General features: G+C 45.6%; 2 protein-coding genes across 2 annotated transcripts; both read right to left on the reverse strand.

Moving 5' to 3' along the window:
* Positions 1–1,202: 1,202 nt before the first annotated feature.
* LOC102375413 (olfactory receptor 13H1-like) lies at positions 1,203–2,135 on the reverse strand. Its single transcript, XM_006015018.1, has one exon. The coding sequence runs from the start codon at positions 2,133–2,135 to the stop codon at positions 1,203–1,205; it is 933 nt and encodes a 310-aa protein (XP_006015080.1).
* Positions 2,136–8,993: 6,858 nt separating this feature from the next.
* Positions 8,994–9,923, reverse strand: LOC102375652 (olfactory receptor 13H1-like). Its single transcript, XM_006015019.1, has one exon. The coding sequence runs from the start codon at positions 9,921–9,923 to the stop codon at positions 8,994–8,996; it is 930 nt and encodes a 309-aa protein (XP_006015081.1).
* Between the last annotated feature and the right edge of the window lie 5,057 nt (positions 9,924–14,980).

Raw genomic sequence — 14,980 nt, forward strand, 5'->3', positions numbered from 1 at the left:
AAAGAGTATGGCCAGACTAACAGGCACAGAATTTATTGTAAACATAAAGTAAAACTATACATGCATTGGCATTAACAGATTCAACAGAAAGTAACTTTAGATTCACACATACAGATTCAGCACGTTCGTATATCTCACCCTGCCAACTTCAAGCTGTGATTTTGTGCAGCTTTTTACATCACCTGCTAAGGAGTATGAGGAGACTAGTCTGTGTGAGACACAAGCACCCTGGCAGATCCTTGGGGTCACACACAGGGTAATCTCTCTCTGAGTCCCACCCATGTCTAACTCTAGATAGAACTGCAAGGAATCAAGCCCCAGCCAGCCCCATTCTGATCCAGACCCTGGAGTCTAATACTTTCTTTTCTGACAGATGGCACTGTGTTGCTCAAATCTTCTGAGACACAAATGGAAGCCATGTTTCATTAAATATTTGGAAGTCCCTAATTGAAATCCCAGATTAAGGCTAATTGCAACCACCCAACTGTCTTTCAGACCTTTTGTCTTGCAAATGCAAAACACAGATCTCTCCTATGTACTCATGTCAGCCATACTGCCAGTGCTATCATAAGCACGGCCAAGCTTGTTCTTTTGTTAAAAACAACAGCAGCTCCTGAAATCTTGCGTCAATAGTGAAATCTTGAGTTAATTAATGTGGTCAAAAAATCATGAACAGTTTGGACTGGATCAAAGAGCCAATTTTGCCAGGATCTCAGCAACTACCATTCTGTCAGTGGAAAGCACAGAGTACAGACAAGCAACCAATTCAAAATGAGGGTTGGAGGGGGTGCCACACATTTTGTTGTTTCTGTAAGTCTCCTACAGTATGCACAAGAGGGGCCCCTAGCATTCTTTTCTCCAGAAAGCTCCCTGATGGAAATCTTCCAATTTCTCTCCATTTAAGGGATTGCCTGGAATCTATGTCCAGTCCCTGATTCTACGTTGTCCACCTTTTAAACTGCCCTGAATACCCAAAACAGATATCCTTCCACACTCCTGGGGTTCTGTGTTTACTTGATTATCTGCGCTCATAATAATGGCAAACAGATAGCAATACACTGGTAGGAGAATTAGCAGAGTAAGAGAATTTACCCCAGGGAGGGCAGCAATTATTGCTTGAAAGGGCACACACAGACACGGGAGAGAAGGCTGTAAGGTGCAGCTGGTCTTGAACTATGACTTTTAGATGGAATTAAACAAATCTACACCAACACTGTCCTTGTGATGGTTCTTCTCATGGCCCCCTGCACATCCTTGTTCCTCAGGCTGTAGATCAAGGGGTTTAGCATGGGAGTGACCACACCATAAAACACAGCAATAAGCTTGTCTTGGTCTGAGGTAGATTTAGACTGAGGCTGCAAGTACATGAACATGGCTGTGCCATAGAATATAGTGACCACAGTCAGGTGGGAGCCACAGGTGGAGAAGGCTTTGGTTCTGCCCTGGGCTGAGTGGATGTGCAGCACAGCCAGGCTGATGCGCATGTAAGTTGCTAAAATGAAGATAAAGGGTACAACAAGAACCAGGAGGCTGGTAACAAGCATGATCATCTCATTGATGTGGGTATCAGAACAGGCCAGTTTGAGCAATGTTTGCAGTTCACATGTGAAATGATTGATGTCATTGTGTCCACATAATCTCTTTGGCCGTATCACTACCTGGGCCAATGTCAAGAAGAAGGAAATGGCCCATGATGCTACTGCCAGCTGGATACAGACCTTACCTCTCATGATGACAGTGTAATGCAGTGGATTGCAGATAGCCACAAAGCGATCGTAGGCCATGACAGCCAGAAGCAGACACTCTGTTATGCCTAAACAGAGGGAAATGTAACTTTGTGCCAAGCACCTGCTGTAGGAGATGGTGGGTCTTTTTCTAAAGCAGTTTGCCATTATCTGGGGGACAGAGCTGGTGGAGTAGCAGATGTCAAGGAAGGAAAGGTTGCTGAGGAAGAAGTACATAGGGGTGTGGAGCTGGTGGTCAACAACTATCAACAGCATGATGAGGCTGTTCCCTACCAGGGTCACTATGTAGACAATCAGCACGACCCAAAAGAAGGCAGTCTGTGCCTGAGGGTAATGGGAAAGTCCAACCAGGATGAACTCTGTCACCAATGACTGATTTCCCTTTATCATAGCCTTCCAGGAAGAAAACCTGCTGGGACAGAAATTACACAGTAAGCAGGCATGTTAGTTAAAAGGATGCTAAAACAGAATAGAGGTCTGGATATCCATTAAAAGTTAGTGGATTGCTGGTACTCAAGAAGAGGTAGCACGGGTGATCAGCTCTTTGAGATGAATAAAACTTATAGCTGCTGTCTACTTCAAAAAGTGTGTTTGTGCAGCTTTTTCTATTAACTGCCATGTCAGTAAGAAAAGCCGACAAGCAAGCTGGGTTGCATACACAACAGCACTTTGGGTCCCAGGCATCTGATTTGCTGACCTCAAATAAAATTCAGGTCATCATGTCCAGAAAGTTCATGTGACCCCTGAAGTCCCCATTCTAACCCACATCTTGGAATGTAACACTTGCACTGGGGACAGATCTGTAACCAGAATCTCATCCAAGACAACAATGGAAATAGCGTTTCATGAAACATCTCTGAGGAATTTTTGCTCTCAGGATTTAAATGGATCAACATTTCAAATTGAAATACACAATATTCACCCACTATTGACCACCATTTTTACATACCTTTCTAATTGCAGAAATATAGTTTCTATTCAGGTATTTGGCCCAGTCTCAGGAGAACACTGACCCAGACTTTTGGCTCACAGAAATTGTCAAAAAGCCTTTCAAAAGCATCTAGAAGAAATCCCAAAAAAGTTAGTGCTTCAAGAGTGCTGAAAATTATAAGCAATTTATTAAAGGATGATATTAGTTGATAAGTCATTCCACTAAGGAGCTCTGAACAGCTCTGCCATAGACATGAGAGTGTAGCACAAGTCGACCTCTCTTTATGAGTATTCAATGCATTGGTGGTGAAGAAAGCTGAGAGCGAATTGAACTTTAAAATATGGAAAATGTGCATTAGGTGGGATATTGTTTGACATGAAGGGGGGAAAGGTACCATTTAGGAAAGGTACTGAGAATACTCTTGTCAACAGGTTTAGGTAGATCTGATCTCTCTGTATGAAAGATGTCACAAACCCTTCAAGGCTTTGAGACAGTCAGGCAAGCCTGGCAATAGGATATTGACAGCTGTACCATGAGCTGTCATCACTCAAACCAGGGCTTTGGGTCAATTGCTGGTGCTGGCATGACCCACCCATCCTGCTGTATCTTCCTTCTGGTAGGACAGTTGCTGAAGCTCCAATCTATCACAGATTTCCTGGATCATTAGAGCTATATGACTTCTAATGAGGAATCCACAACACCGTTTCTCCCCAATACACAGGCACCTCCAAGAATGAGAATATTCAACCATCATAAAAAATAATGGGATGCATTTTGGTTTAAGCAATTGTATAAGAAGCCCACCAGAATTGTCAGGATTTACTATCTCAGAAATATTGGCCTCAGCCACACAGGACTTTTCAGTCCAACACCATTAAGTCAAGTCCACAGCAACAGCACTCATGGTACAGCCCTGTCAGATTCAACAAATTTGTGATTGCTGCTATATGCCTTACCACAAGGACACAAGAAGGAAGGACTGCCTTTCCTGCCTCTTTAGCACCACTGGGGTTGTTCAAGGTGCAGACCCTGGCCAGGCAATGACTGTTGGCAAGTTCTATCCCTGGGTCTGCTCTGAGCCCAACTCTTCACCTAGGGATTGGCTCTGTTGCACACTGCTCTAGACTATATGTCAGATCAAACAGGGGTTCCCCTACACAGATGAGCCTTTCTTTGCACACTGGTGGCCTTTGGTGTGTCTTATTGTTTTTCTTAAATTTCTGCAACCCTTTTTGTGTGACCCCTCCCTAAAGAAACAAGAGTTGAGGTCACTTATAAGTGCCAAATAACTACTTCCATAAGCCTTTAGATCTAAAATCAACTGGGGAAATTAGGCAGCTAAACGAGATGTGCTTCTCCTCCAAACCCTTTGACTCCGAGCTTTCAGTGGGATAAAGAAACAGTTGTAATGTCACCTAACATTATACAAAGCAGAGAACAGCCTGAGATCCTTGTGCCAGGGCTGAAACAGGAATATCCCTCTCACATTTTATCTCCTCTTCTATCCGGGCCACTGTCCTGACAGTTTGTGGTGACCAATATCCCCTGGAATTGGTAGACAGACTTTGGAGAGATTTTTATAGAGCTCCAGCATTTACTGCCTAGAAAAACACTCCCCACTCACTGACACCATGAGCTTCAGAGGCAAGAATATAGCCTGGAGGTTTCCTAGGCACCGATTGCCCTTGAACAAGTCTGGGTTCAAAGAAGAGCTTTTCATCAAGAAGGATGGGGAAAGGACCACTCCTTGTTTAGAAACAGCAGAGGCTAAAACTGCTCCCCTCACCTGTTAGTATCATCCAACACAGCTCAAAGCAGAGGCACCAGGGGTGAGGCAGAAGCAATTAATTCCAGAGCACAGGTCTGAGTGCAGCACACTTCAGTTCTGTTTTGCACAGAAGCAGATATGGAAACAGCTGATTCTTCAGGAGTGCGTCTTAGTGAGTGCATCAAGCCCAACAGTCACATTCATAGGCAATGGGATGTCTCCGCAGATGTCTCCACAGAGGAGACCCAGGAAAAAACTGTCTGGATGAGGAGCCAAAGACATGGGCATCACAAGTAAAGAGCTTTATCTGAAGAAAAGGGAGCCCACTGCTTGTCTTCTGCACTTTGCACAGTGCCTGGCAGAGACACCATCTCTGCTGGATCCCACAGCTTCAGATCCACACACTCCACTCCATTCCTCCCCTCCAACTTCAGTTCCAATTCCTGTGCAAGTCACCACAAATCCAGCTTTCTACACCCATCTCTTGGATATTATAAACTGTCAAATAGATACAGCTACTCCCATTGCTTCCAAGTGTTTAGGGATGCTTCAGGATCACTAATAGTACCCTGTGGGATCAGACTAAGACTGGGGAGGCTGTATTATATAACTAAGTTCTGGAGACTTTGGCAATCAGGAAAGTGAGATATGTACTAGGTGAAGAGTATTTACCAATAAAAATCACAAAGTCCATTATGAACACTTGAAATTAACAAGAAAAAATTAAACCGGTGTCTTATCTCCATGAAGCTGCTAGATTGGGTGAGCACAGTTAAGGCTTGCTATTTTCTGTATCCAAAAACACACAACAAAGAGATGTGTTAAGGAAAGGGGACAAGGAGGGTAAAAGTCTGAGCCCCAGTCCAGAGAAGCGGGGTATCATCCTACATGCAGGAGACAATTTTGGCTTGCTTCAACAAGTAGGTAAGACCAAGGTGACTGTAGAAAGTTGATAGTGTTAAATTCCATTTTCTCAGGCCATTTGTTGCTCCTACTGTCTAGAGTGACTAATACTTTGTTTCAAAAGTATGCTTGTATCACTTAATTCATCATTACACACAGGACCAGATAGGAAGGCCTGCAGATTACAGGCCATCTGAGGAATCTTTGTTTGTACCCAGGGAGTTGTATTGAATGGAACTGGTCTGAGAGGGGGAAACATCACAGGAATCTGCCTTGGAGGCAGACAGCCAAAAAAACATACAGCTGAGGGAGATGAAAAGTTCCATAAGCCCCAAACCATGATTTTTTGATGCACTGAAGCATTTCTGCATAGACAGTTTTCTTAAAATGGTTCTCTTCAGTACCCCCTGCATGTCCTGGTTCCTCAGGCTGTGGGTGAGGGGGATCAGTACAGGAGTCACAACACCATAGAACATGGAAACCATCCTGTAGGTAGATTTGGACAGAGACTGCAGGTACATGGCCATGGCTATGCCATGGAATATATTCATCACTGTCAAATGAGAACCTTAAGTGGAGAAACTTTTAGCTCTGCCCTGAGCCAAGTGGATACACAGTATGGACAGGCTGATGTGCACATATGTCACCTGGATGAAGACAAAGAACATAACAAGGAACATCAGACCAGTGACCATGTTACAAGACTCATTAATATGTGTGCCATAACATGTTATTTTGATGAATGCTTGCACTTCTCAAGTGAAGTGGTTGATGACATTTTGTCCACAGACGTTTCTTGGCTAGATTACTGCCCTAGTCTGAGTCAGCAGAAAGATGATGGCCCAGGAGGCAGCTGCCAGATGAAGGTGGCCTGGCCCCACTCCCTTGGCCCCTGGTTTCCAACCCCAGCATGCAGGGACACAGGAGATAGTGGAAAGCTTTAGTGAGCAACCCATGCCCCTGCAGCTATGCAGTCATGGGCCTCTTACATGCTGAGGAATACGTGGATGCCAGCAGTGATGTCCTCCTTGACAGCAGAGGGCAGGGATCAAGGCGGAAACCCAGTCTGGAGCTCTGGATCAGATCATTGCCATCTGATGTGGCCAGATCCGAAGCTGGATTGGATCGCTGCTGACTCACACAGGTCTAGTACACAGTTCGCCTAGGGTGCCAATTACCCTTGGACTGGCCCTGCCTGCAACCAGCACCCAGAAACCTGCTGGCCCCTAAGGAATAAGCAGGGATAAAGGGTTTGGCTGGCAGCTGCCTGTCCTCGGGTCTGCCTGGCCGACTTACTATGGTCCCTGTGCATATTTGGACGCTGGACCCCCCCATCTGAGGCTAGGCACCACACGGCCCCTGGTACAGACCATCTTATCTCAGAAATGTTGCAAACCATATAAACAGCTTCTTTCTCATGGCTCTATAGGACCTACAGCTGCATGCAGCAGAGAGGCTGCACTTGGCTGCTGGGATGTGGTCTCAGGGCTGCCGCCACTTGCAGCTGGGGCAATGTGGATGCACTGGCTCTGCCAGAGGAGGACCCTGGACAGGACCCTTCTCCTGGATTGACTGGTCACAGCATCAAAGGAGCATCAGGCAGATGTATGTGCCTGGTGAATGGAGGACATGGCCTGCCAAGACAGGTGGCAGGTGGAGGATGTCGTGAGGCTACACAGGACCAGTGAGAGGAAGCATGGGACTGGGCAGACCGGGAGTAGGCTGCAGCAGGTCAGTAGGTGGAGGTCCTGTGGGAGCAGAGCATGGTCCTGGGTAGGGCAGTACAGGCCATGGAGGATGACCACCTGGTGCTGGACACTGTCCAGGCCCTGGCAGTCACCTTCGTGCTGCCTGCTGCCCGGGCCCTGACCCTAGCTCCACTTGTCCCCTGGCAGCCATCCATTGCCCAACAGCAGGCCCTGCCATGGGCTTGGGTGAAGGTAAAGCACCATCTCCATCAGTCAGGAACCCCTGCCCTGGCCCCTCACCTTGGCCCAGGCCCACTGTTCACCTTGGCTCTATGAAGGCACAGAGCTGGAGTGGCCTGCAGTGGGGCCAGGACTGCATGCTGGCTACCGGAGGGGGAGCTGCCCATGCTGAGGGAACACTGGCTGCCATCACCCCTGGGCAACCCCCCCACCCACCATATTCACCACACTGTGTGCAGCTGTGGGGGAGCATTTTAAGAGGCTTCACACTCAAAGCTAATCATAATCAATCTAGTTTCAGATCTAAGCCCATCATTCCCATCTCTGATCAAACTGCCACATTTGTTCCTCAGCTACAATGCCTACTGCTCCTTCCTGGGAACATTACCATAACCCTTCTGTTTTATCCCCAATCCCCACCATTTGTCTGCTATACTTTGCATATTTGCCTGGCAGTGATAGCATCTCTGATGGATCCCACAGTTTCAGATCCACTCACTCCACTCCATTGCTCCCCTCCAACTTTGGCACTGCAATTCTTGTGGCACTTACCTCACATCAGTGCCCCACACCTTTCTCTTGGACATTTGGCACTGTCAGGGTGGTACAGCCACTCCCATTATTCTCAATCATGTGTGACTGCTTAAAGATGGCTTATAGGTCACTAATGGCACCCTGTGGGAATTAGCCACTGCAGATCAGACAAAAGACTGGGCAGAGTCTGTGTGGGGCTAAATTTGGAAGCCCTTAAAATAGGGAAAGTGAATTCTGAATTAGATGAAGGCTATTTAACAATAGATGTTGTGAATAATGCAGAATAATTCCATGATGTACATTTGACAAGAACAAGAAAAAACTAGTTTAGCAGTTTAACTCAACCTGGTTGGCAGATTGGGTGATCAGGGTTAAGGCTGACTAGTTTCTGTAGCTGAAAACATACAACAGAGTGAGGTAGCTAACATCATGTCCATCCACTTGAGTCTCTCCAGCCTGAATAACTGAATCCATTTACAACCTGAACAGCTGGAGCTTGTATTCAACACATTTCCAGAATGAAGTCCAAACTCATGTTTCTAGATCTTTTGTGAGATGCATAAGCATTCTGCTAACACACTTCATGTGGAAAAGGATTGTACAAGATATGTCCTTCTACGAACATAAATGGTACCAACCAGAATATAGCAACATAGGGTTTCAGGAAAGAGTTTACTAGAGACTAATAAAATAACTCACTGTTCAGGAGAGATCTTTTTGCAACAATAGCAGTAAACATGTTTGACATTGAACAGGCATAAACTAGGAAGCACAATGAAAGTTAGAGAACTTATCCTAGTATTACTGCCTCTCTTATGGTTACTGACACATGCTCAGTTATACCATAACACAGCTACATTACACTACATTTTGGTGTTTAGCATCAGATGTGCCAGACTTCACTGAAACAATCACAGTCATAATCACAGTCTAGACATGGGAGAGTTATGCCCCTACAAAGCTTAAATGTAGTCTTTTTTGGCTTGACTGTTGCTACATCCTTTTCTTTGTGAGCTACATGTGATTGGGAGGAAATTCCAGTGGGAGTGAAGGACTTTGGGGAATACTGGACTTCTCCTCCAAAAAGGGGAAAGCTGACACCTAGAAGGGCACCCTGAAAACAAGAGAAGGGATGAGAGGTACAGTTATCGCTGAAACATAACAATTAGTTACATATAATCAATTCAATGCAACACTCTCCGCATGATAGTCCTCTTCAGTGCTCCCTGCACATCCTTGTTCCTTAGGCTGTAGATCAGAGGGTTCAACACTGGGGTGATGAATACATAGAACATACTGATGAGCTTGTCCTTGTCAGAGAATGATTTGGACTGAGGCCTCACATACATGGACATGGCTGTACCATAGAATATACTGACCACAGCCAGGTGGGAGCTGCAGGTGGAAAGGGCTTTGTTTCTGCCCTGGGCTGAACAGGTGTGCAACACAACCTGGCCAATAAGCACATATGTCACCACGATGAAGATGAAGGGTGCCACAAGGGCCAGTAGAGCAGTGGCTAAGTTGACAAGCTGACTAAAACTAGTATGAGAACAGGCCAGCTTAAGGACCGCTTGTAGTTCACACATGAAATGGTTGATAACATTTCTACAGAAATGCTTTGGCTGGACTGATTCCCGGATCATAGTAAGAAGAAGGGCACTGACCCAGGAAAATGCAGCCAGTTGGGTGCAAACCTTTCCACTCATAATCAAAGAGTACTGCAGAGGGTTGCAGATGGCCACAAAGCGATCATAGGCCATGACAGCCAGCAGTAGGCACTCCGTTATGCCTAGGAAGATGGAAACATAGCCTTGAGCCAAGCAACTGTTAAGGGAGATGGTGGCTTTCTTTGCAAAACCCCTCACCAGGACTTGAGGGGCACAGCTGGAGGAGTAGCAGATGTCAACAAAGGAGAGGTTGCTGAGGAAGAAGTACATGGGGGTGTGGAGCTGGCGGTCAACAACTATCAACATCACTATGAGGCTGTTCCCTATCAGGGTTATTATGTAGACAATCAGCACAGCCCAAAAGAAGGCAGTCTGTGTCTCAGGGTAATAGGAAAGTCCAACCAGAATGATCTCTGTCACAAGTGTATCATTTTCCTCTGTCATGGCTTTCCAGGAAGACAACCTGCTGGGACAGAAATGACATAGTATGTATCCAGGTCAGTTAAGAGGATACTCTAAAACATAATAGAGTTCTGGATATCATTAAAAGTTAGTTGACTGCTGGTACACCAGAAAAGATAGCACAGGTGATCGAATTCGTGAGATGAATAAAACATAATGCCGCCATATACTTCAAATGGTGTTTTTGTGCAGATTTTTCTATCAGCTCCAATGTTGGTAAGAAAAGTGGTCTGTATGAGACACAGGCAACCAGAACCCATGCAGGGGTTGTGCACACAACAGCGTCTCTGGAATTTTGGTTCCCAGGTGTCTGGATTGCTGACCCTGAATAAAATTCAGGCCATCGTGTCCAGAATGTCCATGTGACCCCTGAATTCCCCATTCTAACCCACATCCTGGAATGTAACACTTGACTGGGGACAGATCTGTAACCAGAATTTTCTCCAACACCAAAGGAAATTGCGCTTCATGAAAAATTTCATGAATTTTTATACTATCAGAATTTAAATGGACCAACATCCCAAATTTAAATACACAGTATTCACTCAGTATTTACCAGTATTTTTACATACCTTTCTAATTACAGAAAAATAATTTCCATTCAGGCATTTGATCCCATCTCAGGAGAACATGGACCCAGGTTTTGGCTCACAGAAACTGTCAAGAAGCCTACAAAAGCATCTAGAAAGAATCCCAGAAAAGTTAATTCTTCAAGACTGCTGAAAATTATAAGCAATGTATTAAAGGATGTTGTTCATTAAGAAGTCCTTATACTAAGGAGCTCTGTTCAGCTTTGGCACAAATATGAGAGTATACTTTCTGTATGAGTACTCAATGCACTCGGAGGTGGTGACCACAGCTTGGAGACAAGTTATCTTTAGGATATAGAAAAAGGGCATTAGGTAGGATCTTGTTTGGAATGAAAGGGAAAAATAAGGCACCAACTGGGAAAGGCACTGGGAATACTTTTTTTTAAATCAGGTTTGAGCAGATCTGATCACTCTGCATGAGAGATGTTGCAAACCCTTCAAGGCTTTGAGACAGTCAGGCAAGTCTGGCAATAGGAAGTTGATGGCTGCACCATCTGCTGTTATCAGTCAAACCAGGGCTTTGGGTCAGCTGGTGGTGCTGGCATGACCCACCTGTCCTGCTGTATCTTGCTTCTAGCAGGACAGTTGCCAAAGCTTTGATCTGTCAAAGACCTCCTGGATCATTAGAGCTATATGATTTCTAATGAAGAGCCTCTAACACCGTTCCTCCCCAGTACACAGACACCTCCAAGGATGGGAATTTTCAACCATCATAAAAACTAATGTGATTCATTTTGGTTTAAACAATTGCAAAAGAAGCCCACCAGACCTGTCAGGATTTACTATCTCAAAAATATTGGCCTCAGCCACTCAAGACTATTCAATCTAACACCATTAAGTCAAAGCCACAGCAGCATTCATGGAACAGTCCTTTAGATTCCAACAAATTTGTGAATTTTGTGATACACCTTGTTGCAAGGATACAAGAAGCAAGCACTGTCTTTCCTGCGTCCTGAGGGTGTCTGGGGTTGTTCAAGGTGCAAACCCTGTGCAGGCAATAACTCTGGCCAGGTTCTGTCCCTAAGTCTGGTCTCAGCCAAACTCTTCACCTATGGATTGGCTCTGTCGCACACTGCTCATGTTGGAAGTCATATCAAATGGGTGTTTTGTTGCAGGCTGGCAGCCTTTGGTGTGTGTTATTCTTTTTGTTAAATTTCTGCAACTCTTTATGCATGACCCCTCCCTAAAAAAACAAGTATTAACTACTTCCAAAAGCCTCTAGATTTAAAATCAACTGAAGAAATTATTCAGCTAAAAGAGACATGCTTTTCATCCAAGCCCTTTGAACCCAGGCTTTCAGTGGGAACACCCAGCACTATGCACAAAGCCAGAGAACAGCCTGAGATCTGTGCGGCAGGGCTGAAATAGGAATTCCTCCCTCACATTTTATATCCTCTTCTACCCCAGGGCATTGTCAGAAGATACAGAGTGAATAGTCCTGACAGGTTGTGGTGACCAGCATCTCCTGGAATTGGTAGACAGACCCTGGAGAGAGTTTTATGGAGCACCAGCATTTACTGCCTGGAAAAACACTCCCCAGAGTTCCCCCACACACTGACTCCACCAGCTTCAGAGGCAGGCATATAACTTGTATGTTTTCTAGGCACTGATTTTTCTTGAGCAAGGCTAGGTTCAAGGAAGAGCCTTTCATCAAGAAAGAGGGAGAAAGGACTACCCCTTGTTTAGAAACAGCAGAGGCTGAAACTGCTCCCCTCACCTGTTAGTACCACCCAATGCAGCTGAAGGCAGAGGCACCAGGGGTGAGGCAGAAGCAATTAATTCCAGAGCACAGGTCTCGGTGCAGTATGCTTCAGTTCTGTCTTACACAGAAGCAGATATGGAAGCAGCTGATTCTTCAAGAGTGCGTCTTAGTGGGCGCGTCAAGCCCAACGCAATTACCTTGGTAGGAGATGCAGAGAAGGTCCAGAAAAAATTGTCTGGGTGAGGAGCCAAAGACATGAGCATCACATGTAAAGAGCTTTATCTGAGGAGAATGGGGCCCAAAACTTGTTTCCTGCACTTTGCATGGTGCCTGGCAGAGACAGCAATCTCAGCTGGATCAAACAGCTTCAGATCCATCAATTCCACTCCATTCCTCCCTTCCAGCTTCACTACCACATATCCAGCTTTCTACACCCTTTTCTTGGATATTATGAACTATCAGTTACAGCTGTACCTGTTGCTCCCAAGTGTTTGGGGATGCTTCAGGATCACTAATTGCACCCTGTGGGAATCAGGTACTACAGATCAGGGTAAGACTGGACAGACTACATGTATAAATCAGTTTTGGAGACCTTGGCAATCAGAAAACTTAGATATGTACTGTACTAGGTGAAGAGTAATTACCATTGAAAATCACAAAGTGCATTACGTACATTTGAAATGAACAAGAAAATAACTAAACTAGTGGCTTGTCTTCATGAAGCTGGTAGATTGGGTAAGCACAGTTAAGGCCTGCTAGTTTCTGTAGCCAAAAACACACAATAAAGTGATGTAACTAACATTATAAAAGGCACTTCTGACTCTCCTGAGGCTAGATCTGGTTGTCACAGGTTCTAGACAAGTCATTATTACATATCTAGGCCCGTTATGTGTCTGAAAGGGGGGGGGGGGGGAAACATGATCAGTCAGTGTGACTGTGTAGTTATGGGTTTTGAATGACTCAATTTTCAGGTGTCTAAGTTCATTATGGGTCCAGAAGATATGTGTGTGTGGGTAATGGCCACTACTGAACACGCTTAGTCAACACATGTGTCCCTGTGTGTGTCCAGCTGAGCTCTCAGGAATAGAATGTCCTGTAGGTGTTCAAAAATGATGTCTTAGATGACCAGGAAGGATTAGATTCTAATATGCCCCACAAGGCGATGTGGGTTGGGGGGCGGAGCAGTGTCCCGGAGCCGGCGGAGCCTCACTCGGAGCAGGCAGAGGCTCCTCCCCGAGGTGAGGCAAGGCAGGGATGGAGGCTGGCATAGGGGGTTGGCACGGGCTCCGCCAGCTCTGGGGAAGTGCTCCACTCCCCAGCGCTGATGTGGGGGAGCGGAGCACTTCCCTGGAGCCAGCGAAGCCTGCACCAGGCTCCCATCCCAGCCTCTCCTGGTGCACAGCCTTGAAAAGGTTGTGCGTGGCCACACTTGTAGATGTGCACAGCCGCGCACACGCGCACGTTAGAGGGAATCTTGGATTAGAATGCCACTCAAAGTAACCCAGTGGAAGAGACTTTGATGACATAGCAGGGGAAGGATACAGACAGAGAGAGACAGAAAGAGGACAGATTCCAAGGGAAATTATTGGCTGTGTCTGTTCCTCTAGCTTATACAGACATTAATTTACATGTCACTTGGCCATTCTGGCATAAGGTTTCTGCATTCTGGATCCCAAATGACTCCACAAAATGCTGACTTAATTTATAAAGGCTTCCTATCTCACCAAAATTTACTTCTTGTGGCAATACTTCCCTTCAAGGGGATAGTCTCCATCTGGAGGTGAACTAATCTGGACTTGCTGGTGATAATAATATAACCCAAAGTTTGGATCAAAGGGGCTGGCCCTTACTAAGATGTTGTGACTGGTCCTGGTATGAAAGGGTACTCAAAGAAACTATGTAATGCCTGGGGTCCTAAGCAAGCACCCCATAAATCTATGCATGCTTGGACAAACAGCCTGCAAGTCACCTGGAACCTAGTTTGTTGCCATTGGTTTGGTATAAGAACTAAGTTCAGAATCATGTATGCAGTGTGTCTGCAAGACTGTCTCTGCAGGTTGATAGGTGGCAACTACCTACAGCCTAGTAGTTCTCAATATTTAAAGAGAAGTGCAGGTGACAGCATTTATCTTTGTCTAACCTGATCCCAGCAGTCTGTGGTGCAGGGGTGGATAAAGGGGGTTTTAAGGAACAGGGAGCCTGAAAGACTGAGCCCTGGTCCAGAGAAGTGGAGACAACTTTGGCTTGCTTCTCCAAGTGGGTAAGGCCAAGGTGACTGTAGAAAGTTGTTGTCTGGCAATTTGTTGCTCCTACTGTCTACAGTAACTAACACTTTGTTTCAAAAGTATGCTTGTGTCATTTAATTCGTCACTACACACAGGACCAGATAGGAAGGCGTGCAGATGACAGGCCATCTGAGGAATTGTTGTTTGTACAAAGGGAGGTGTATTGAATGGACCTGGTCTGAAAGGGGAAAACATGACCAGAGTGTGCCCTGAAGGAAGGCACCTGAAAAAAACCATACTCAGACTGAGCAGAGAAAGATGAAAAGTACCACTAGCCCCATACCACGATCTTTAGATTAACTGAAGCAATTCTACATAGACATGTACATAGACGTGTAACTGCACTGGCATGCTCAGGCTGGGTGATGTGCTAGATTTTGGGTCTTCACGGTGCCAGCAGCTCTGGGAGCCCCTCAGGCAGGCTACTGACTGAGGTGTCCCATGAAGAGGTGTGTCCCTTAT

The sequence above is a fragment of the Alligator sinensis genome, unplaced genomic scaffold (genome assembly GCF_000455745.1).
Source record: "Alligator sinensis unplaced genomic scaffold, ASM45574v1 scaffold647_2, whole genome shotgun sequence".
Classification (NCBI taxonomy): domain Eukaryota; kingdom Metazoa; phylum Chordata; order Crocodylia; family Alligatoridae; genus Alligator; species Alligator sinensis.

Coding starts and splice junctions, on each gene's coding strand:
- LOC102375413 (XM_006015018.1), bottom strand. CDS start 2,135: ATGATAAAGGGAAATCAGTCATTGGTGACAGAGTTCATCCTGGTTGGA.
- LOC102375652 (XM_006015019.1), bottom strand. CDS start 9,923: ATGACAGAGGAAAATGATACACTTGTGACAGAGATCATTCTGGTTGGA.